General features: G+C 38.0%; 1 protein-coding gene across 10 annotated transcripts in view; it reads right to left on the bottom strand.

Annotated features, from left to right (window-relative positions):
• RCBTB2 (RCC1 and BTB domain containing protein 2) overlaps positions 1–24,858 on the bottom strand; it is a 70,191-nt gene that overhangs the window by 42,170 nt on the left and 3,163 nt on the right. For 6 of the 10 annotated variants that reach the window (XM_043990562.1, XM_043990563.1, XM_043990559.1 and 3 more), the window contains exons 2-3: positions 9,581–9,689; positions 5,144–5,208 (exon numbers count right to left, since the gene is read on the bottom strand). In XM_043990562.1, the coding sequence (XP_043846497.1) occupies positions 5,144–5,185 (42 nt within the window). In that variant the 5' untranslated portion in view covers positions 5,186–5,208; positions 9,581–9,689. The remainder of the gene's footprint in view (positions 1–5,143; positions 5,209–9,580; positions 9,690–24,858) is intronic. The other 4 variants (XM_043990567.1, XM_043990564.1, XM_043990566.1 and 1 more) reach the window with 1 other exon arrangement.

The following is a 24,858-nucleotide window of genomic DNA, read 5'->3' on the forward strand; positions in this document are numbered from 1 at the left end:
CTGGAGGCAATGACCCACCCTCTAGAAGCTTTTAATCCCCTAGCACCTGGAGGCAAAGTGGGGGAAGAGGAATCCAGGCCTGAGTTCAAAATCAAGTCTGATTCAAATTGTGCTGGTCCCTCCCCTCCTCTCCAGACCCCACCCTCTACTCCTCCCATGGCCAAGCCCATTGCTTCCCCTGCCTGGGAAGTCCAGAGATCTAATGCTCATGCGCAACTTTCTCTAACTACATTTGCAGTTTCAGGCTCAGCCCTTCCCCAGCCTGGCTGTGCTTCTGAGACAACTTTAGAAAACCCTTTAAATTCCACATATGCCTGTTTTGTTCATAATTTTGCTAACCTGCTTTTGTCTTTAATTAGTAATCTTATAAAGCATTTGTATGGTGAAAAGACTGACAGACAATATAGAGGGGTTAAAGAAGAAAAACTTAAGCTGAATAAGAATGACAACCATCAACATAGTTCAAGACTCTGCTTCTTTTGCCATGGAAGGGTATATATATTAGAGAAATGTAGAAGTAAGCAGCAAGGTATTGATATGAGTGTTGGGGATTTTAGATATCGGAATCAAAAGTGTTCTGAATTTACTCAGAGTAGTAATAGTATCAGTTCAGAGGTTACATAGGATTTCTATGCTATCACATATACATTTTGAAATTAATGGTATGGGTTTATTTTCATAGAGATTTTCATGCTTTTGAGATTGTGTTTTATATTTAGTTTTTAAAACAAGGAGAATATTTGTAAAAGCTTTTTATAGTCATGCGATCAAGTTTATATTTTGTAATACTCGTTAATATTAAGTTCATGCTCATTTAGATTTCCTTAGTTTGAATTTCATTGTCTTTTATTGTTCCATGTGTATTTTTTTCTATTCATCTCTAATTTTGAAACATTGCAAGATGGTTTCGATTTCATAATACAATGTTAATTCTAGGAGTATTGTGCTCCCATATTCTGAGTTGTTTGTTTTTGTTATTTTTTCTCAACTGATTATTTGATCAAACTCTTTAAAGCATTTCCCTAGCAAATTGTTTGCCATGGCAAGTGTAAATTGATTCTAGAAGTATTATTTTTGATAAGCATATTCAAAAAAAAAAAAAGAGGGGAACATTTGTAAAAGTTGTCTTTGAGATTGTGTTGTGCTTTAACTTGTATTTAAATATGTTCAGATTTTTCAAAAAAGTAATTGTATGCTAAGTAAAAAAAAGGTATTATTTGAAATTGTTGCATAATTATATATTATATTCTGAGTCAAGATGTATTCACATTTTTTGCAATCATTTATTATCCTCAATTTTTAAATCCATATGAGACTTGGATTATGGGAACTTATCATTTAAGACATTAATTGCCTTTATTCTGAGTTATCAGATGCCAGTTGGCCAAGATGCCATCCAATCACAAGAGGAATACATGCAAGAGCAGACACTGAACTGTCACATGAGGGGAGACATGCATGAAGTCAAGGTATGGCCGAGGGAACGGCTTTTGACAAATGTTGAGGTTGGATTCTCTTGGTTTAATATTTTATTTTATTTTTCCCCACAATATTGTACAGATGGCTGGAAGTATTGATCCCACCCATCTCACTTCTACACCTGGCTTCTATGCTCCCTCCTATATGCCTGATGCCATGGACCATCTCAATCCCATGCATCTGATTAAGTCTGACTCAGTTTCCTCCAATATGTTCGGTGGCATGGACGTATATTCCATCCACCTATTTTAAGCCTGGCATACTGTATGGGCAGTACATATTGCTCAAGTGTGGGAATGCTCATATCCCATCATTTCTCTGTTCTTTTATGGTAACCCCCATAATTATCTCAGGTGTCATGATAAATAACAGTGTTGAATTTGGCCTTGACATCTGTTACTAATTATATTAGATTTTAAAATTTCTCATAATGGCATGAGGATAATTAGGCAGATGATGCAAAAAGTGATGAAACAGATAAAAATTATTTTTAAAAATTAATATCGCAGCAATTGTCTTCTCAAATACCCTCCATAAGGGGGGACTATAGTAATATTATAATTTTAAAGAATGGTTCAATTTTTGTTTTATTATATGTTTCATGTGTAACAACCAAGATTCTGGATTCCCTTATATATGTTTCTGAGAACTTTCATTGTTTGATTTGATTACTGACAAAGCTATTTTAAAGTTGTGTTAAGCTCAATTTTGTAGGAAATTTCCTGGCTGATTACCAGCATCCACACATCAACCCCTGAAAAGACTTCCATTCCACGACTACACCTAGAGGACATCTGAGAAAAGACTTTCAGAGACTTTAAATGAACAGTTTTGATTTGTTGTTTTTGTTGTTGTTTTTCTCTTTCTGTTATAATATACACCATCTGTAACATGTATTCTCTGCAGAGGCCCTCCCTTTGCAAGACTAATGTCAAAGCGTCGGTTCATGAGGACAAAAAAAAAAAAAAATCGCCCCTCTGGACAAAACTTTCCTCTCTTCCTTTTCTATATTGTTGTTCACATATTATTAGTTAGCAATAGTTATTATATTCTTTTTACTGTTCCGTCAAGGAAACATTTTGTTTCTTGAGGAACAACAGGGGGGACTGTAACGATTGGAATAACGCCACCTGCTGGATACTTACTGTAGAAGAGTTCTGCCCATGAAGGGAAGGTCTTTGAGGGCAAGACCAGGAGGGAGGAAGTGACGCGGACTAGTGGGAGGAGGAAGGAAGAGACTGGCGCTGACTCTGGGGCTGTCTTTCCGGAGGACTCTGGCGGAGAAGGGAGCTAGAAATGTGCTCTCCCTTTAATAGATAGGAATCTAGGCCTTTCTTTCTCTCTTTACCAAATTCTTATTCTCCTTAATAAATGCTTAAAAGTCTAACTCTTGCTAAAGCTTATAATTTATTGGCGACCACTCATTAGATATTTTAGACAGTTTAGCTAGAATTTTAGCCCTTACAGACAGCTTCCAGTTTAATATCTTTTAAACACAGTAATAAATATTGCCATGCATCTGTAAAAACAGTTCATTGGAGCAGTAGGCAGAGGTAGCTCTCAATTTTCAGTGCATAGATTACCATGGCCAGTTGCCAGATAGCCCCACTGCTAAGGCTGGCTTCAGCTTAGCACTCCCAGTGCATCTGGGCTATCTCCAGTATCTTCAGCTGGCACATGTCCAGTAAATACAAATGACAATAATTTTAATAGCAGCCTAAGCAAATCACAATCCATTAGATTGTGAGCTCCTTGAAGGCAGGCACTATCTTTTGCTTCCTTTTGTATCCCCAATGCTTAGCATAGTGCTTGGCACATAAAACTTAATAAATGTATGATTGATTAATCAAGATTAATTCTTTTATTAAATTTTATTAAATTATTTTATCAAAAATAATTATTTTATTTTAAAAAATCAGAGAAAACTAATTTTTTCTTATCCTCAGCTTCATATTATCTAAATCTCTATAAATCCAGTAAAGGGGCTTCCAGAGAGAAGCCTGACTACCAATTCAGATAGGTAAGCGTTCCCCAACTTTCCCTAGGGCACTAAAATTTAAGTGATTTGCCCAGAGTCACAAATATAAAATGGGCCTCGAACCCATATCTTACTGAAATGAGGGTAGCCCTAACTGATTTCTTTATCTCATTTCTCTCCTCTCCTCCACATAACTGCAAATGTGATATTCATAAAGCACAACTCTGACCGTATCACTGTCCTTGCTCAAGGAACTGATGTGGCTCCCAAATGCCTGTAGGACGAAAACACAAATTCCTTTGTTTGGCATTTAAACCCCTTCAGAATCTGACTCCAGCCCTTTTTCTTTCTTTCTTTTTTTTTTTTTTGCAGGGCAATGAGGGTTAAGTGACTTGCACAGGGTCACACAGCTAGTAAGTGCAAATGTCTGAGCCCAGATTTGAACTCAGGTCCTCTTGAATCCAGGGCCGGCGCTTTATTTACTGTACCACCTAGCTGCTCCCCCAATTTTTAAAATACAACTTACCTACATGAACTTTGTAGTCTGCCCAACCAAATCAGCCTGCTTCCTGTCCTCTGTCCATGTTATTCCATCTCATAGGCCTTTGCATAGGCTTGTGGCCCAAGTGGCCCATACTAGCTGAGGTCTATTCCAAATTCCCACTTTGTTAGAATCCTCTTCTCCAAAACACCAGAAATTACTGTTTATCTAATCTGTATCTATATTTTGTACTTGTATTTATAGATTGGTATACATAGTCCTCAGAGAACCAGTCAGCCTAGTACCCAGGAAGACCTGGGCTCAAGTCCCACCTGACACCTACCTTAGTGACCCTGGGCAAGTCTATTCACCTCTCGGTGCCTCAGGCAACTCTGTAAGACTCTTAAGTTACAAATCAGGTGTAGACACCAATGAGATCACAAGTCCAGACCAAAAAAACCTCAATGTATTGACTTCTCTTTGCTCATATTGTCCCTACACTCCTGATAGAAACTAAGCTTCTTGAGGATAAGGACTGTTTCCATTCTGTCAGTGTCCCCAAGACCTAACACAACTCCTGACACAAAGCAAGCCCTTATTCAGTTCTTGTTGACTTGATCTGGCAGAGCAGTCATTTAATAAATATGTGTCAAATGAGAATGCATGAATGCATGACTGAATGAAGGACGGATTACAATATGCACCATTAGAGGGAATACACATATCACTGGCATCACAGAACTACTGGAACATTTGAGTAATGATGTAATTTGAGGAAATGGTGTAAGTTTTATGGATTTTCACTAGAAAAATAAGCTAAAGAATGATATGACAAGGGAGGAAAATAACGATCATCAATGGAAGAATGAAGAGTTTAGTATCAAGTTAGTTCCTGATGACAATTCATCAAAATGACAAGATTAAATGAAATTAGGCAATAGTACACCTTTTCCAAGTCATGTTCCATCAGACTTTTTCCATCTTTACTTGTTATGTTTCAGGAGATGTGATTTGATCAGTAACTTAGATGGTGATAATGAAGTCGTGTTAATATAGAATTGTACTGTATTAAAGGAAGAACATATGGATCCATTTATGCTAATTTATAACTATCATATGAAAACAGTAAGAACACTGAGCTTTATTGAAAGAAACCAAACAACATAGCAAACATATCTCAAGGGAGCAGAATGTTCTGATCTAACCTGGGCACGTGCTCCAGAAGAAAGAGAACGCTTGCCTTCCATGTGGCCTTGGTTCTGGGAAATCCCTGAAGGAAAAATGCATAGTAAAAATCAGCACTCTTCATGTTTCAGGGAACCAGTCAGATAAAAATCAAGCCATTCTTAACTAAAATAGCAGAGCAACCAAACTCAGCTCAAAAGTGGAGGAAAGAAGAGTGAGCTAGAAGAAAAATCTCAGATTTGGGCACAGGAATTCACAGTACTTCAAGGTTGAAATTTAGGGGCTACAATTATTTTGAAAACACCTTTTGTTCCTCCAATAAATCTTCATTATATACTCTAAGAAAGGTCTTCCAGTCTTAACTATAGGGAGTGTGCCTCTTGTCTCTGAGAGGAGACAAGGTAGACTACAGGTGCAAACAGGCCTATTTTCAACTTCAGGAAATGTGTTGATTTGTGTTACTTAACTGTGTTTATTTGTTACAAAAGAGGATTATGATGGTGTGGGCAGGTTGGAGTCATTATAAAGTGACAGTAATTTCTTTTTGTTTGTTTTTTTGGGGGGGTTTTGCAGGGCAATGAGGGTTAAGTGACTTGCCCAGGGCCACACAGCTACTGTCAAGTGTCTGAGGCCAAATTTGAACTCAGGTCCTCCTGAATCCAGGGCTGGTGCCTTATCCGCTATGCCACCTAGCTGCCCCAGTAATTTCTTTTATAAGAAAAAGTACATCGATAAAATATTTAATAAGATTTTTTAAAAAAACCATTTGGAATAAAGGAAGTTTTTCAGTCTTACCAAAAAACTGGAACAAAGATTTTTAATTTCAGAATTTTCTTTCCATGGACAAGGAAAATAAATTTCACACTTTGATGAACTATCATTGTCATAATTATTATGTTCCTTGCAACTAGAAAGACTAAATGAGTTCTCAGTTTTATTGAGACATAGATTTTGCAAGTTAGAAAATAAAGATGTAATAAATGAAAAGGATGAATGAGTAGCAAGAGCTGTAATGGATAATGTGATCTAAAACAGTATCCTGTCCTATCACCTTGTGGGCAATGTCAGAATGGGCCCTATTGGAAAATACTCACAATTTCTATAATGAGGAACAAATAGAGCAGGAGACCACAAGAAATTTTAAATGGGATTCTGAGGTTATACAGTCAAGTTTCTGGTCTCACATTTATAGGTTAATTTAAATGAAATCTTATTTATTTCTCTTCAAAAGGCAGGGTCATGACAAATTACCAATGTTGGCTTCCTGATATACTAAGTTGGGTCCAATTAATTGGATTATAGTCCAAATTTTGAATACCAAGGCCAGAAAATTAATATGATAAATCCCACAACAATGAGTACTCCATTTACAATAAAAAACAGAAAAAAAAAACAAACGACTAACCTAAAGAAATATCTACTATGACAGTATCTCTGCTAATTATATTTGACCTTTGGGATACTACTTAATAGTAGTTGATTTCTTCAGCTGAAAAAGGGGAATCTTAGAATTTAAGATACAATTACATGTGAAGCATCATGATTGCTATTACTGAGCTAAATGGAAAGTATTGACATGGTATGGTCCACAGGTCACGAAGAGTCAGACAAGACTGAATAGCAACAATTACAAAACAAAAGCTTGACTTTCAGGCAAGTTTCTCCAGAATGTAGACGAAGGGTGAAGTTACAAGGGTAAGGAGTTTGGACTCACAGAATGAAAAAGTATTAAACCTATGCAAGCTTGATTAAGTCTTAAAAATAGAATTGAAATCAACTGACAATTTTACAATTTTTTGTGAGTTAGTGTACCAAAAACAATAAAAATAAAAAATAATAACAATCCCTTGGCCATCATTCTAGGGATAAATTCTGTCTCTAGTGGGATCAATTTTCAAGTAACAGGTAAATGGTCCATCACGAGGCCCATATAAGAAGGCTTTTCAAGTTGGTAGGTCAGAACTTCTGCTTCCCTGACACAGAATTTGAGAATTTAGGGTCACCTCTACACCACAGGCAACAGTGGAAGAAGGCTTCAATGGAAATATAAAACTTATGCTACTGATATTAGAAATATGCCCCCGCTAACAAGTAAATCTGTCTAGATTTAATTCACATTCTATAATCATTTCTTTGAAATGTGTCGGTGTTCCAGTTTACCCTGAGTTCTAACTGTTCCTACTACCTTGATTGACCTAGACCCTCTCTGCAGGTACTTGGTCGTGTCCAGCTGTTCTTCCTATCTTTGTAACTTTATGAGTTACTCCTACTTCTTCATGTGGTACAATAAACATGGTAGCTCCAGTATCACTGATGGGGAAATACTTTGTTATAGAAATGGTCACAGATCTTTTGCATTTTTCATCTGTTCATTATTTTCCTTGCAGTTTCCTTCTTAGTGACCTTTGGGACTATCTGGCCTAACTGGTTTTCTCTCCAGGTTTTTTGAAAACTTGCTTTTTTCCTCCCCAGCTTCTTGTTCTTTTGTGAGACGATAGCGTTCATTACCTTCCACCATCTTCTTTGGTAAGATTTTACAAACATGCTTCAATTCTAAACTGGTGTTTACATTGTTTGCCATATGTCTTCACTTGGCAAGGAGATCAAACATATGCTGGCAAAGGAAGTTTCTTGGCACTTTTGGTCTCCCAGCTGTGGCAGTGATTTAGATGAATAATAACAGCTAACATTGATATAGCACCTACTATGTGCCAGGGACTGCACTAAGTGCTTTGTAATTACTATCTCATTTGATCCTCACAGCAACCCTGAGAGGTAGGTGCTATTTTTATCCTCATTTAACAGATGAGGAAATTGAGGCAAACAGGGGATAAGTGACCTGCCAAAAATCACACAGCTAAGAATTGTTTAAAGCTGAATTTGAACTCAGGTTCCTGATTGCAGGCCCAGCACTCTATCCACTGTGCCACATAGCTGCCTCAAGAGTCATTAAACTTCCTTAGAAAATGGTGATAGCCTGTTATTCTATCAATTTCTTATTTTTCAGCATCAATACCTGTCTTAAGAGTCAGGCTGGAGATGTCTCAATTTCATGCCTTTTCTTTTTCTCATTTTTTCTTCTAATTTATTATCAATTTTGATCTTTGCTCAAATAAGTCAATGGTCTGATTATAGAATGACAACAGAGTTAGAAATGTCAGAATATAATTTATTTCACTTTGTGATGTTAATTGATGCTTACCATGAACAGAGTCTCCCACCTCTAGTCTTGAAAAAACTTTCAAGATATATAGGCATGAGACTTCCATACAGTAATACAAAATTTTGTTATCTCCTGTTTCATACTCTTGATTCATGGTTTTCCAAAATATTTTTCATTACCCTCTCCTATATTCACCTCTGCATGGAAGTTATCAAGTCTTAAAGTATATGTTGATTTAATTCAGAGGTTTTGATCAAGTTCTTCTTTGAATTTCTCTACCTCTTTATCTTCTGCAAGAGATGTTGGAAGAGAAACTCCAAATTAATCTTCCTACCACTCACTCCCCATATCAAGGCTTCCCATTGCTTGCCAAAGGAAGTCCAAATTCCTTAATCTGACATTCTCTAACCCTCAAGAACCGATCCAGCTTTACCTCCCACTTGTCCCCAACAAGCACACTATTCTCCATTAGCTGCTAGTCACTTAAATATGCTTTGAGCTTTTCAACCTTGATGGCAGCTAGGTGGTACAGTAGATAAAGTGCTGGGCCTGGAGTCAGGAAGACTTATCTTCCTGAGTTCAAATCTGGCCTCAGACACTGTGTGACCCTGGGAAAGTCACTTAACCCTGTCGACCTCAGTTTCCTCATCTGTAAAATGAGATAGAGAAGGAAAAGGCAAACCATTCCAGTGTCTCTACCAAGAAGACCCCAAGTGAAGTCACAAAGAGTTACACATGACTGAAAACAATTAAGCAACATTTCAACCTTGACAACTTTGCTCATACCATTCTCCTTACTTAGAACATCTACCCATATCTACCTATCAATCTCTGAATCACAGGGTTGTTAGCCCTAAAGACACCATAGAGATAATAAAGTTCGATCTACTAATGTTATATAGGAAGAAACTAAGGCCCAGTCAAGTGAAATGGCTTTAAAGTGATAGAATTTGTAGCTAGCAGAGCCAGACTATGGAGTCCAGGTACATGACCCTGTATCTTGTGTTTTACTATGCCACCAACCTCAGTGCATTTAAAAACATGATTCTGAGAAGCAATCCACAGGTTTCATCAGACTGTCAAAGTAGTTCATGACACAAAAGACAATTGCCCCCTCTCTTATAAGGTCTCAATCCATCCTAAACACAGACTTTTAAGAAATCGGTGTGATAAACAATTGTGCTATTTTTTAAAAATCGTTACAGTAGGAATATTCTAGTGGGTTTTAAAGATAAATTCCAAATAAGCTATTTAATACAGAATGAACATTGTATTCTGACAACCAAGTACATACCTGAATATTTTTAAAGCCCTAGGGCCTACTGTTCATCCATTCGTGATTTTGTTCTTTCTCTGTCCTTGTGAAGTTGTCTTCCTGATCAAGGTTCATGTGGTTGAAAATACTGTTAGAACAGAAAAGAACAGTTACCTCACAATTTCTTTTTTTTTTTACCATATAAGGTATTTTATTTTTTCCATTACATGTAAAGATAGTTCTTAACTTTTGTTTATACAAGCTTTACAATTTCAGATTTTTCTCTCTCCCTCCCCTCCCTTCTCCCTCCCCTAGACAGCAGGTAATCTGATATAGGTTATATCTATATATCTATATACATAGATATATAGATATAGATATCTATACACACATAATAACATTAATCCTATTTCTGCATTAGTCCTGTTATAAGAGGAAAAAATCAGAGCAATGATGAAAAAACTCAAAATAGAAAAAAAAAAACAGCACCAAAAACAAAAGAAATAGTATGGTTCATTCAGCATCTATACTCCATAGTTCTTTTTTTTTTCTTTTTTCCTTGGATTTGGAGATCCTCTTCTATCATGAGTTCCCTGGAACTCTTCTGTACCATTGCATTGGTGAGAAGAACATAGTCCATCACAGTAGATCAAGACTCAATGTTGATGATACTGTGTACAATGTTCTTCTGGTTCTGCTCATCTCACTCATCATCAGCTCACGCAAGACCCTCCAGGTTTCTCTGAACTCCTCCTGCTCATCATTTCTTACAGCACAATAGTATTCCATTGTATTCATATACCACAACTTGTCCAGCCATTCCCCAATTGATGGGCACCCCCCTCAACTTCCAATTCCTTGCTCCCACGTAAAGAGCAGCTATAAATATTTTTGTACATGTGGGTCCCTTTCCACTTTCCATGATTTCTTTGGGAAAAAAGACCTAAAAGTGGTATTGCTGAGTTACCTCACAATTTCAACAAAGCATGAGGAATCTGGGAAAGCTATACTTACAAGGTCAAACTATAGACCCACTTACTAAAATAACAATATTAGCCAAGATTCCCAACTACTACAGACTAAGAAATGCAAAAAATTTAAATTAAAAAAAATCCTACAAAAGACAAAACCCCCATAACAATTACATCACTTTAACACAAGTTCCAGGGAAGGCCTCAGAATATTTGAGTATCAAAAATATATATTTGTTACACAACAGCTTGAAGAAAATTGGGTATTTGAATACTGAAAATCTAACAAGTTTATTCAATATATTTTGAATTTCTGTATTAGCTTCCCCTAAAGTTCAACTCTGAGCCCTCCTTGCGGTGTGACAGTTCTCAAAGGCTACGCCAAGATCTGGCAGCTTGCACCAGGCTAGAAAGGCAAGTGTCAACCTTTTTCTGTTATCTGAAGTTCAGTATAGCTAAATCTAGAGCTATTATACCTGAAGTATGGCTATGGAGTGATAAAGTTTTTTTCAGCTAAAATTCCTGAATAAAATATGGAAAAGTTACCATTTACCTTGATGGAAGGTGTATCCCCAATGATGAAATCATAGATCCTTAAAGTATTTAAGGACAGCTGTTAAACCATCCTGGGGTTTTCAAAGTCTCTATTATAACCAGAGTGTCTTGACTATTAATTATTTCATTTGATATAGCTTTTAAGGTGACTATATTTACAAATAAAGAAGCCATGCTCCAATTCATTTTAAAGTTTCTACAGAGGAAAGGGTTATGAGTAGGGAAACTATAGGTACAGAACGTTGCATATCAAGTCAGACTTTCAAAGCAGTGCTTAGTGTTGCTCAGCTGTTGTTTATTTTTTCTTCTTTGTTATAAAAGACTGCTCCCTGGGGGGAGGGGTGGGGAGAGAGGAGGAAGAGATACATTGGGAAACTTAGGCAATGTAAAACCAAAAGGTATCAATAAAAAGTTGTTTGTTTGGTTTTCCCCCCTAAACTATGTAGGACGAGGCAACATGCCACAGTAGATAGAAAGTAAGTACCCTTGGAGTCAGATAGCTGTGAGTCTAAGACCTGCCTTGGCACATGCTAGCTGTATGACCCTGGGAAGGTCCTTCAACCTGTCAGTGTCTCAGGTAACCTTCTGAGGTTTATAAAGTGCAAAGAAGCTGCTGATTTGACATAGTAGAGAAAGTTTCTCACCAAGCACTCCCTACACTAGTGAAACAATAGTTATAGAAATTATACTACCTACCTATTTCACCTATATTATTAAATAACTACATTATTAAAACATAACATAAATGCTAGATGCTGTATGCGAGGCCTCAATTTCCTTTTCTGCAAAATGGCTCACATTACCTATTACAGTCATTTGAGGACAGGAGCCATATTGGTTTTTATTTTTAAATGAAATTGAAAACTTCACTGCCACAGCATTGTGCCTTGCAATTAACAAACATTTGTTGAATTGGGGTGGGGATTTTTTCAATGTACAAAGTGCTTCTCACAAAAGCCCTATGAGGTAGAGAGTATAAACTATCCTTGTTTTGCAGATGAGAAAATTGAGCAACAGAGAAGCTAAATGGCTTGCAGAATGCCACACTGCCAATAATATGAGAGCCAAGATTGTAAAGCAGAGCTTTTTACTTCAAGCTCAGGGCTCTTCACCATGCTCTAGGTTAAACAAGATGCTTGGTTTCCTCATCAGTAATTTGAGGTGTTAGACTAGATCAGTGGTTCTCAAATTTTTTGCTCACAGCAAAAAGCCAAGGATTTTGGCATACTACTGCCCACACAGTTGCAAGTCTAATTTCTAAACAAATCCCCATACTATTTTGGGGTTTTTTTTTGTTTTAATTAATCATTATTTTTATTCTGACCTTAACAAACACCAAATAAAATGGACATATATATATGCATAAACACACATATATATAATATGTATATGTATATATACATAATAAAACAGAAAAATATTGTACATGAAACTGCAGATCTTTAATATATGTGACTTGCTTATCTATAACAAATTCCCATATTCTTAACCAAAACTCACCTTGAGAACCACTGAACTAAATGGTCTTAGAGGTCTCTTCCCACTTTCTTTTTTTTTTTTAATTAATAAAGTCTTTTATTTTTTTCCCGTTACATGTAAAGATAGTTCTCAACTTTTGTTTATACAAGCTTTCCAATTTCAGATTTTTCTCCCTCCCTCCCCTCCCTTCCCCCTCCCCTAGACAGCAGGTAATCTGATATAGGTTTTATATATATATGTGTGTGTGTGTGTGTGTGTGTATGCATGTATGTATGCATGTATGTATATATATACACACACATACATACATAATAACGTTAATCCTATTTCTGCATTAGTCATGTTATAAGAGAAAAATCAGAGCAATGATGAAAAACCTCAAAACAGAAAAAAACCCAACAGCACCAAAAACAAAAGAAATAGTATGGTTCATTCAGCATCTATACTCCATAGTTCTTTTTTTTTTTTCCCCTTGGATTTGGAGATCCTCTTCTATCATGAGTTCCCTGGAACTCTTCTGTACCATTGCATTGGTGAGAAGAATATAGTCTATCACAGTAGATCAACACTCAATGTTAATGATACTGTGTACAATGTTCTTCTGGTTCTGCTCATCTCACTCATCATCAGCCCACGCAAGACCCTCCAGGTTTCTCTGAACTCCTCCTGCTCATCATTTCTTACAGCACAATAGTATTCCATTGTATTCATATACCACAACTTGTCCAGCCATTCCCCAGTGGATGGGCATCCCCTCAACTTCCAATTCCTTGCCACCACATAAAGAGTAGCTATAAATATTTTTGTACATGTGGATCCTTTTCCCCTTTCCATGATTTCTTTGGGGAAAAGACCCAAAAGTGGTATTGCTGGGTCAAAGGGTATGGACAGCTTTATCGCCCTTTGGGCATAATTCCAAATTGCTCTCCAGAATGGCTGGATCAGTTCACAGCTCCACCAACAATGCATTAGTGTTCCAATTTTTCCACAGCTTCTCCAACATTTATTATTTTCCTTTTTTGTCATTTTAGCCAATCTGATAGGTGTCAGGTGGTACCTCAGAGTTGTTTTAATTTGCATCTCTCTAATCATTAGAGATTTAGAGCATTTTTTCATATGGGAATAGATAGCTTTGGTTTCTTCATCAGAAAACTGCCTGTTCATATCCTTTGACAATTCCTCAATTGGGGAATGACTTGGATTCTTATAAATTTGATTTAGTTCCCTATATATTTTAGAGATGAGATCTTTATCAGAAGTACTGGCCACAAAAATTGTTTCCCAGCTTTCTGCCTCCCTTCTAATTTTGGATGCATTGCTTCTGTTTGTACAAAAATTTTTTAATTTAATGTAATCAAAATCATCCATTTTGCATTTTATAATATACTCTATCTCTTGTTTGGTCATAAACTGTTTTCCTTTCCAAAGATCTGATAGGTAGACTATCCCTTTCTCTCCTAATTTACCTATGGTATCATCTCTTATGTCTAAATCATGTATTCATTTTGACCTTATTTTAGTATAAGGTGTAAGATGCTGGTCTATGCCTAATTTCTGCCATACTATCTTCCAGTTTTCCCAGCAGTTTTTGTCAAATACTGAGTTCCTATCCCAGAAGCTGGAGTCTTTGGGTTTATCAAACACTACATTACTAGTGTCATTTACTACTGCATTTCCTGTGCCTAGCCTATTCCATTGCTACCACTCTATTTTTTAGCCAGTACCAGATAGTTTTGATGACTGTTGCTTTATAGTAAAGCTCCAGGTTTGGTACCACTAACCCACCTTCCTGTGAATTTTTTTTCATTACTTCCCTGTATATTCTTGATTTTTTGTTTTTCCAGATCTATAAAATAATTTTTAGGTAGTCTGATTGGTATGGCACTGAATAAGTAAATTAATTTAGGCAGTATTGTCATTTTTACTATATTAGCTCTGCCTATCCATGAGCAATTGATATCTTTCCAATTATTTAGATCTGATTTGATTTGTGTGAAGAGTGTTTGGTAGTTGTATTCATAGAGTTCCTGGGTTTGTCTTGGCAAGTAGACTCCCAAGTATTTTATATTATCTACCATTACTTTAAATGGAATTTCTCTTTCTATCTCTTGCTGCTGGACTTTGTTGGTCATGTACAGAAATGCTGATGATTTATGTGGATTTATTTTATATCCTGCTACTTTGCTAAAGTTGTTAATTGTTGGGGGCAGCTAGGATAGAGGACTGGCCCTGGATTCAGGAGTACCTGGGTTCAAATTCGACCTCAGATACTTGACACTCACTAGCTGTGTGACCCTGGGCAAGTCACTTAACCCCCATTGCCTCACTAAAAAAAAAAAAGTTGTTAATTGTTTCAAGTAATTTTTGAGTTGATTCTCTAGGATTCTTTAAGTATACCATCATATCATCTGCAAAGAGTGATAGTTTTGTTTCCTCCTTGCCTATTCTAATTCCTTTAATTCCTTTCTCTTCTCTGATTGCTAAAGCTAACATTTCTAGGACAATATTAAATAATAGGGGTGATAATGGACATCCCTGTTTCACCCCTGATCTTATTGGGAAGCCTTCTAATTTATCTCCATTACATATAATACTTGCTGATGGTTTTAGGTAGATTCTGTTTATTATTTTAAGGAAAGCTCCACCTATTCCTAAACTCTCTAGTGTTTTTATTAGGAATGGGTGCTGTATTTTGTCAAAAGCTTTCTCTGGGTCTATTGAGATAATCATATGATTTTGGTTGGTTTTCTTATTGATGTGGTTAATTATGTTAATAGTTTTCCTAATGTTGAACCAGCCCTGCATTCCTGGTATAAATCCCACCTGGTCATAGTGTATTATCCTGGTGATCACTTGCTGTAATCTCCTTGCTAATATCTTATTTAAGATTTTAGCATCAATATTCATTAGGGAAATTGGTCTATAATTTTCTTTCTCTGTTTTTGCTTTGCCTGGTTTTGGTATCACCACCATATTTGTGTCATAAAACGAATTTGGTAGAACTCCTTCTTCACCTATTTTTTTCCCCTTCCCACTTTCAATCTAGGGCTCAATGGGTATTCTTGATCCCTCCCTTCTCTGAAATTTGATGACACTGTGATTCTATAAATAGAGCATTTCCACCAGAGAAAAGAAAAAAAAACATTTCCTAAATTAAACATTTCAGAATGGGATGCTAGTCTGATATAACGAGAATTGTTTTAATAGGCAATTTATGCTAACTTGGTGGTAGAAGTTAAGCAGTGTGTGAATATGTCTGTGTCTGTGTCTGTGTACCGGGGAGGGGAAGGCCCCAACCCATTCTGAACTCAAGTCTTTTTAATTCTAGGCCCAGTTTACCATGTAGCTGCTAGATGTAAGGTCTGATCCAGTTCTGAATATATGATTCGATGATTCTAATCTGATAGATGATGCTAAATCAATAAGCATCAGTTAAGTCAACATATTATAATGTCACAAAATTTCCCCTTTTCCTGATTCATTTTAAGAAAAAATACTTCAGAAATACTGCAGTTTTATAGACAGCTTGCACAACCACTGCTTTTAAATAGCACAATGGAAACTTTTCTACACTGTAGGGAAGGTAAGAATGGCATTTTAATTGACAAGTTAGGAAGTACTCCCCCCCAAATCCAGTACATGTGCCTCCAATCCTGAGCAACACTTACCAAATCCCCTTTATAATGCTAATGCCATAGGACTAGCTCTCCAACAAGACAGCCTACACATAATCTACAGTTGTTAAAGAAAATCATTCATTTACTAAACAGCCATGTCTTTCAATATACCCATGTTATAGCCTAATATCCAAATACTACATCAGAAGTTTATTCCTAAGAGTGATTTTGTTTTGGAAAACATGATTTGACCCGTAGCCCATAAATGGTAGAGGGTATTATGCTTTGTAAAGCATTTTCACACCTGCTTTCTCACTTGATCCAAATCTATATAATAACGAGCTAGTTATGACGGAACTCTGTAGGCCAGACACGTGCATTGCAACACAAAACCTAAAATGATGGCCTAAGCATATCTATTCTTTGAACAGGGCCTCCAGTTATTGTGCATGGGAAGAAAGAGGCATCTGATCTCTGGTTCTAGAAGCCCCACTTGAAAGATTCAATGACAACTTGGATTTCCACCAAGAAGGATTTAGGATTATACAAACATCCAATTAGAGCAATCCTTTAAATGATAATTACTACTTGGGTTGTCTTTATGAACTGCTGCGCTTCAATAATGTAACACCCAACTTATCCTTGCTTGGAGGCACAGAACCCCTCCCGATCTTATGTACTGCCTTTTCTTTTGCACACTTTGCACAGGTACACTCCTGTCCCGTTGGCATGTGAGGACGATGGGCAAGTCGAATCACAGCTCTAAGAGAAAACAGGCTGCTCTTTAAGTCAGGCAGTCCACCGAGCCAGGACACTGGGGCCCACAATAGGACAGCTGCCAAATAATCTCTCCTTTTTTCTTTTTTGGCCACAACTGGGATTTCATTGGTTTCAAAAAACTGGCTCCTGCTCTGCAGTTTTAGTCTGAAGGGAGTTGCCTAGGACACAGAGACATGCCCAGGGTCACAGGCCCTGTTAATGCAGGGAGAGGGGAAGGGTCTTAAAGCCAGGTCTTCCTAAATCTGAGGCCTGCTCTCAATCTAATCTTTCCTTTTTAAAGTAAATAATGCACTAAATAAACAGCAGGTCGGATTCTTCTATAATCCTTCTGGCCTGGGTTGAACTGGCTCTGGGTAGCTAAGGCTGTGTCTCATTGTGGGGAAAAAAGAGATCATCCACATCCATTAGAACAATGCCATGGGAACCTTCTGGTCATGTGACCAACAAGACAGAAAATTGGTCATTTTCTCTGATCCTTACAACCTCTCAAAACTCTCCAAAATTATGTGCAAGAGGTTAAAAAAAATTGCAGCTGACTCCACAACCTAAGACACCAAGAACACTTAATGTGATAACAACCTAATGAATTAGCAGCAGTGAAGGCTAATTCTTACCCCTCACTCAGCACCTTCTCCCCCATTAGCTCATGTATTATGGCAGGGCTGCACAAGATGACCCATGGGCTTGTGGTCTGGAATGCACTCAGCAATTGCTATTGTTCAGTCATTTCAGTTGTGTCCAACTCTAAGTGACCCACTTCTGGTTTTTCTTGGCAAAAATACTACAGTGGTTTGCAATTTCCTTCTCCAGCTCATTTTACAGATGAGGAAACCAGCAAACAGGGTTAAGTGACTTGCCCAGGGTCACACAGTTAATAAGTGTTGGAGGCCAGATTTGAACCCTGGAAGTAAGTCTTCCTGACTCTAGGCCAGCACTCTATACACAGTACCGCCTAGATGCCCATTCACAAATTCCCTTGCTGCAATTCCTAGTCTCTACCAGCATACCCCCTGCCCCTGCCCTCACCCCATCATTCTGTTGTAACAAGCAATAGAATTCAATCTTGATGTGCGCACTCCCTCATCTTTCCCCTCCCAGAACCAGGAGGTAGAGATTTAGGAAAGTGAAAGCTTGCTTTTGCCTATGGCAGTAGTGCTCAGTCAGACAACTAAAGAAGAGAGGAATCTGTGGTACACATCAGAATGTGTATATGGAGGGGGAGAATGGGGCTGTAAGTCTAAAGGAAAGGGGACTGGCATCTATTAAAGGCCAGTTCTGTCCCACCAGAAGTCACCTGGGACAGGGACTGAAGCTGGTAAAAAACTGAATTTCCCTGTAAGGGAAGATGCTAGCCAGCTTCAAAGGCCAGCCCTCAGGGAATCAACTATCAAAAGGTAAAGAGTCAGATGGTAAGCAATAGGGAAATTATAAGGAAAAAAGACTGTAATTATCCAAAACTTTCAGGAAGAAGAAAACTCAGTTAAAAACCCTGAGCACAAGCAGATAAAGTCAACAGGGGAAATGTTAATAACACAAAGAAAGATGACATCCAGGACACCTAAACAAGTCCAAACAACTCTGAATATATATTTCAAGCTAAAGGAAAACGAATCAACACTTAAGAAGGAAGAAAAATTTGTAGATTTCCAAGAGAACATGGAACAACAGCAAAATGTTCGTAAATGGTCCAAGAAAGAATTTAGAATCATGAAAGCACAATTTGTGGCCTACATGACAGAAATAACTGTCAGAACAGAAAAATTTTAATCCAAGGTGGTGAGTCTTTCTAAAGAAACAAAAGAGACAACACAAATACACTGAAGTGAGGAAAATATGGAAGAGAAGCAAAAAGCAATAATATTAAAAGACAATGTGATCTCTTTACAAGCAAAACATATTGATTTCAAAGATAGAATGGATAGAAACAACTTAAGGATCATGGGTCTCCCAGAAGAACATGACAAGTCAAAAAAACATAATGCAAGAAATAATAGAAAATTAATCAGATCTTTTGAATTCAAAAAACAAACTGCTAATAAAAAGAATTCAAAGATCACCTCTCAGAAACAAAACAAAAATGTATGCTGAAAACTCTTAAGACATGTAGTGGTTAAACTTAACAATTCCAATAACAAATAACAGATTCTATAAGCAACCAGGAGAAAGATCTTAAAATATAAAGGAAAGGGAATGCAAATAACACAAGACTATTCTGCACCCACCAGAAACAACAGAAGGAAATGGAATAATATATTCTGAAGAGTAAAGAAACTTAAAATGCAGCCTAAAGTGTCATACCCTACAAACCTAAACCTAATCATCAATAAGAAAGAATATTCAATGAGAGATGTTTGAAGCATCCTTACAAAAACAAGAAAACACTACATGTCAGCAGATTGTTTCCTTTGCATACACTACAGAATGATGGCACAGGGATTGTTTTAGCTCAGTGTTCCTCATATGGATTTAGAACCAAAGAAACTATATGCAATGGATGCAAGGATCAAAATTTTTCTCCACTTTCCACTGAATCAGATGCTTTTACGGCCTATTAGGAACTTCAATACTATAATGACTGCTGTAAAACACATTTGATCAGAGCATAACACTATCAAGAACCAGAAGGACACTTAGAGACCATCTAATCACTGCTCCCAACCCTGTCTTGTTATTAGTCTTCTTTTAATAGAAGGAAACTAAGACTCAAAGAAGTTAACAGACTTGTGTTCAGTCACAAAGCTAATATGCTAAAGCATATTAAAAAAATATTAAAACCAAGGCTTATTCTGCTATGCTATACTGCAAAGTCCAGAGAGAAGGGAAAGCAGAACAAAAATAGGGGAGAGCAAAGAGCCCAGTCCTGGAGTCTAGAATATATAAAGCACAGTATGCATATTGTGAGATTAAAGTGGCAAAAATCGGTTGAAATAGGTGGTACAAGACCTTGAATGCCTTGTCTTGCATAAAAAGAGGACCATTCTCCTTGACAAGGTAAATATCTCCACATGCACTCTTGATATCATCCCCTATCATATTCTGCAGCAAAGAAGTAACCCCACTCTCATTCTCTCTGTTACCTCTTCTGTCTCTCTGTCTCTCCTCCTTTCCCTTAATCCCTCTCCCTCTTTCTCCTTCCCTTCTCCTTCTCTCCCTCCCTCTCTCTCTATTTTCTCCCCCTTCCCCATCTCTCTCCTGACCTTTCATACATATTTAATCTTTTCCTACCAATTGGATCTTTCCCATCTGCCTACCAACATGCCCATGTTATCCCATCCCCCCCCAAAAGAAAACAAAACAAACAAAAAAACCCCACCACCCTCACTTGATTAGCCAACCCAACTATCATTCCATCTCTTCTCTTCAAGTCTAAAACTCCTTGAAAGGACTGTTTACAATAGGTACTTCTATTTACTATCCTATATTTGCCTCTAAATCTTTTGCAATGTCTTCCAACCTCGTCATTCCACTGGAACTTCTCTCTCCCAAGTAACTAGTGATCTCATAATTGCCAAATTTAATGGCCTTTTCTTGATCTTTATCCTTCTTGACTTCTCTGCAGCCTCTCTCACTGTCAATCACCTTCACCTCCTAGATACTCTCTCTCTTCTTTAGGTTTTCATGATTCTGCTCTTTCCTGGTTCTCCTCTTACCAGTCTGACAACTCCTTCTCAATCTCCTTTGCAGGATATTCCTTCAAGTCATAGCTACTAACAGTAGGTATTGCCCAAGCCTCTGCCCAGGGAATTCTTTCAACTAGAGATTACCTCTTTTGGTGATCTCATTGGTTCCTCTGGGTTCAACCATCACTGCTATTTAAATGATTCCCAGATCTATATATCCAGCCTCAATCTCCCTCCTGAGCTCCACTCCTATGTCACTAAAGTCTTCTTGGAGATTTCATGTCCCTTGGGCACTTCAAAATCAACACAGGCAAAACAGAACTCATTATCTTTCCTCTAAAATTCTCCTCCTTCCCAATTTACCTATTATTATTGATGGCAGCACCATCCCCCCAGTCACCCAGGGCCACAGCCTCAGTGTCATCCACAACTCCCCAGCTGCACACACACACACCACATATTCAATCTGCTGTCAATTCTTGTCAGTTTTACCTTTACAACACTTCTTGAATATATCCCTTTCCCTATTGCCCTCATCACCTCTCGCCTGGACTCCTGCAATAGCCTTCTGATTGCTCTCACTGCCTCAGGGCTCTCCACATTAATTCATAGTTGATTCAGGTATCAAAGTGACTTCCTGAAACACAGGTCTAACCATGTCACCTACCCCTGCCTCCCATACACAATAATTTTCAGAGGTGCCCTATTACCTCCAGGATCAAATATAAAAAATCCTTTGTTTGAAACTTAAAGCCCTTCACAGCCTGGTTCCTTCCTGACTTTGCATGTAGTCTTCTTACATTTTACTCCCCTCCAAATATTCTACGATTGATAGGTAGGTAGGCAGATGGAAAGACTGATAGATCATTTATTAAGTGCTTACTATGTGCTAGGCAGAGTGGTAAGAGCTAGGGATAGGTAGACAAGAAAACAGTCCTCACCCTCAAGAAGTTTACATTCTAATTGGGGGTGGTGGTGGCAACACATAAAGCAGAAAGGGAGTGGGTTAAACAGCTTAACTATGGAGTGGGCAGGGAAGTGGAATGGAGGCCTAGGTCCCTGAAGGATGAGGCAAAAACTGACCTATCAGAGCAGAGGGATCTAATGAGAGATGGAGTCTATGTTACCATTTGGGAAGAGGTAGAGGCAATGATCCCAGTAGTAGAGGCTGCATGACTGGAGCCTGCTAATCCAACTGCCATGGTCCACTTGCTGCTCTTTATCACACAGGAAATTCCATCTCCTGATACAATGCTTTTGTCCTTCTGCTTGCAACATTCTCCCTCCTTACCTATGACTTCTAGCTTCCCCAGCTTCCTTCAAGATTTGGCTGAACTCCCACCACATGCAGGATTCCCCATTCTTGTCCACTGATAGTCCCTTCCCTAAAAGATAATCTTTCATATATATCACATACATATATCTTGTATATACATGGTGGCATGTTGTCTCTCCATTATAATGTATGGTCCCTGAAACCATGTTTTTGCTTTCCTCTGTATTCCTGGTACTTAGCCGAGTGACTAGCACTAAAAGGTTAAGTGACTTGCCTAGGAGCTCACACCCACTATAGGTCAGCAGTGAGAGTTGAACAAAGGTCTTACTGGCTTTAAGACCAGCTTCACTACAGCAAGCTGTCTCGCAAGTATGGGAAGAGATGCTATTATTTTATGCCCATTTTGCAGATAAAGAAGCCAAGGCTCAGAGAATTAAGTGACTTACTCAGGGTCACCCACTTAGCAATGAGTAGAGCAAGACACGTTTTGAGACCACAAATCGAGCACTATCTGTTATAGCAAAGGTGTTAAACACACAGCCAGTAGGCCACCCACAATGCTCCTGAGTGAAGGTCAAACCAGATTAAAATGTAATTGGGAAATATTTCATAAAATAAATAAAAATACAATAAACATAATGCTACATGGACCAATATGGACCCTGCAGAGAACCTTATGTTTGGTTTAACAGCCCCGGTTTCTACTTGAATTTGACACCAATGTATTACACTACACTGTCTTCCAAGACATGCAATAGGAACAAGACTACTAATTAATTATAGTCTTTTCTGACATAGACATAAAACCAGCAGCAATACCATCCTCAAAGAAAATAGAGGTTGCATGTTTTAGTGGATAGAACGATACTTGAAGCCACAAAGATCCAGGTTCAGGTCCTGTCTCTGACACACACTGGCCACGTGGCAATTCTACAAGATTATAAAGTTGCACAGAAAGTGCTACGTCATTGATTAAGGAAATTGCTTCACTTTCAAGTTCCTGATGCCAATGAAATCACAGATCCAGTCCCTGTCCCTAAAAGAAAATAAGATGATATACAACTAAACTTTAAAACTTTCAACCAGCCTAAAAGAATCTAGAATTTGGGCTCCATTTTGCAATCTCCTAAGTCCTTCTGGAAGGTATAAAATTTGAGATGAGTTCCAAGTATAAAGAAAACAGAGATACTGTGGCACCCAGGGAAAAGATGTCCTCCAGAAAGAGAGGCAATCCATGGCACTCTGTTCAAGAGAAATAATTGAATACTGTAAGAGAAGTAGTTATCTAATAACGTTTGGCAGCTTCTGGTGAGATGAGAAAGTCAAAGTTGGCCTTGAGAGATAAGCTATATAAGCAAGATATCCAGAACAGCTCAAGATTGTGATAAGGTAGGAGGAAAGCCACTAGTGGCCTTGAGCAAGCCTCCAGCTCCTTTCTCCCCCCACCCTGGAGAGCTTCCTCTGGGAACTGAGATAAGCAAATGAGGGGTGGAGGAGGTGTTAAGATTTTAACCAACAACAGGAAGAATCAGCTTTCACTTGAATGAGGGGACACAGCCAAAATGTCCAATGGGGTCTGCAATCTCCTAATTGTCTGAAAGCCAGGGGGGCAGTATGATTCTCTCTCCCAGGGAATACATCCCATCAGTCACAGACAATATATAGGCAGAATAAAGTTAACACCAGCTTTCATTGTAGGTACCTGCACACATAATCTTAGGGAGAGAAATAACTGAGTCACTAAGGTTGGGAGGAGTTCCCAGACCTTTTGGAGACGGCAGGAACTCCTGTGGATAACTCAGATACCAGGGCTCAGACTTGCCAGAGCAAAGCAGCACAATGGTCTGGGGAAGGATGGCACAGTTGGCTTCTAGCCTGTCAGTCACAGAACAAGGGCTTCATGGAATCTCAGTACCTGTCCAGGGTGCTGGGATAATTTAGTCCACAAAACAACCTGCCTGTCCCTCCTCAGATTGTGATTCCCATGATGGGGACCAGATGCCCCAGATCTGGGGGGCTGCCCTTTTTCAAATTTCCTTGTGTTTAAGGAACACTGACCTCTGAGACAGAATTCTACCACCTATCTGCAGCCAGGACAACATTAAAATTTACAATATTAGTAAGGTTTCCAAATAATTCACATATTCATTCATTTACTAAATATTGACTGAGTACCTACTATGTGCAAGGTAGCTTTTGCTCATTTTTATTAGATTAGTAGAATATACAAAATATGTATTTCAGTATGGTATACATATGTAGTGTTACAATACTTATAATATAATCATAATCTAGCCTTCTTTCCCAAATACTAACCACTAGTACTTTTTACCACCAAACATTTTCCACAAGATGTTCTCATGAACCTTTGTCAGAATAGTAAGATTAAAGACATGTTAAAGACATATTCCAACACTTAATTAACATGGAAAAATACTATTGTGCCTTCAATCTCCTTGACACAGATTTTCACATTAATGGGATAGGCTTAGCCATGTGAACTAGACACCTGCTCTCTCTGACTAATGAATGCTAACAGGATCATGGCAGTCTTACAGTGAAAGAAACTGAATCTCCCTTACAGAAATGGCAAGATAACTACTCTTCTGAAAGCAGTCTCATGTGGCAGTCTATTTTCAGCCTCTTAAACTAACCCTTGATGTCAGCAACTTTGCTAACTCCCTTCCTGGTGTCAAATCTCCCCTTTCCTGGATCTTTTTATGATTTGTAGTCATGAAACTCCAGTATAACCTGATGGTGTGTTTTTTTTTTAAACAATATCTCTGGAGCCATTTTAATTTACTTTTAGACAGGTGATGAAATAAAAACAAAAGACCATGATCTCCCAAGGGATGTAAACAAAAGGGTCCATGTCCTCTAACCTGATTGCTATAGACTAATAGCTTTTTGACACTTGAGGAACCTAATTGATGTGACAAATACCTTAATTGACAAAAGTTTCCATTCTATTAGGATCTCCAATCTAAACATCCTTAATTAAGGATTTAATGAGGCTTGG

This window comes from Dromiciops gliroides, chromosome 3 (assembly GCF_019393635.1).
Source record: "Dromiciops gliroides isolate mDroGli1 chromosome 3, mDroGli1.pri, whole genome shotgun sequence".
In the NCBI taxonomy this organism is placed as follows: domain Eukaryota; kingdom Metazoa; phylum Chordata; class Mammalia; order Microbiotheria; family Microbiotheriidae; genus Dromiciops; species Dromiciops gliroides.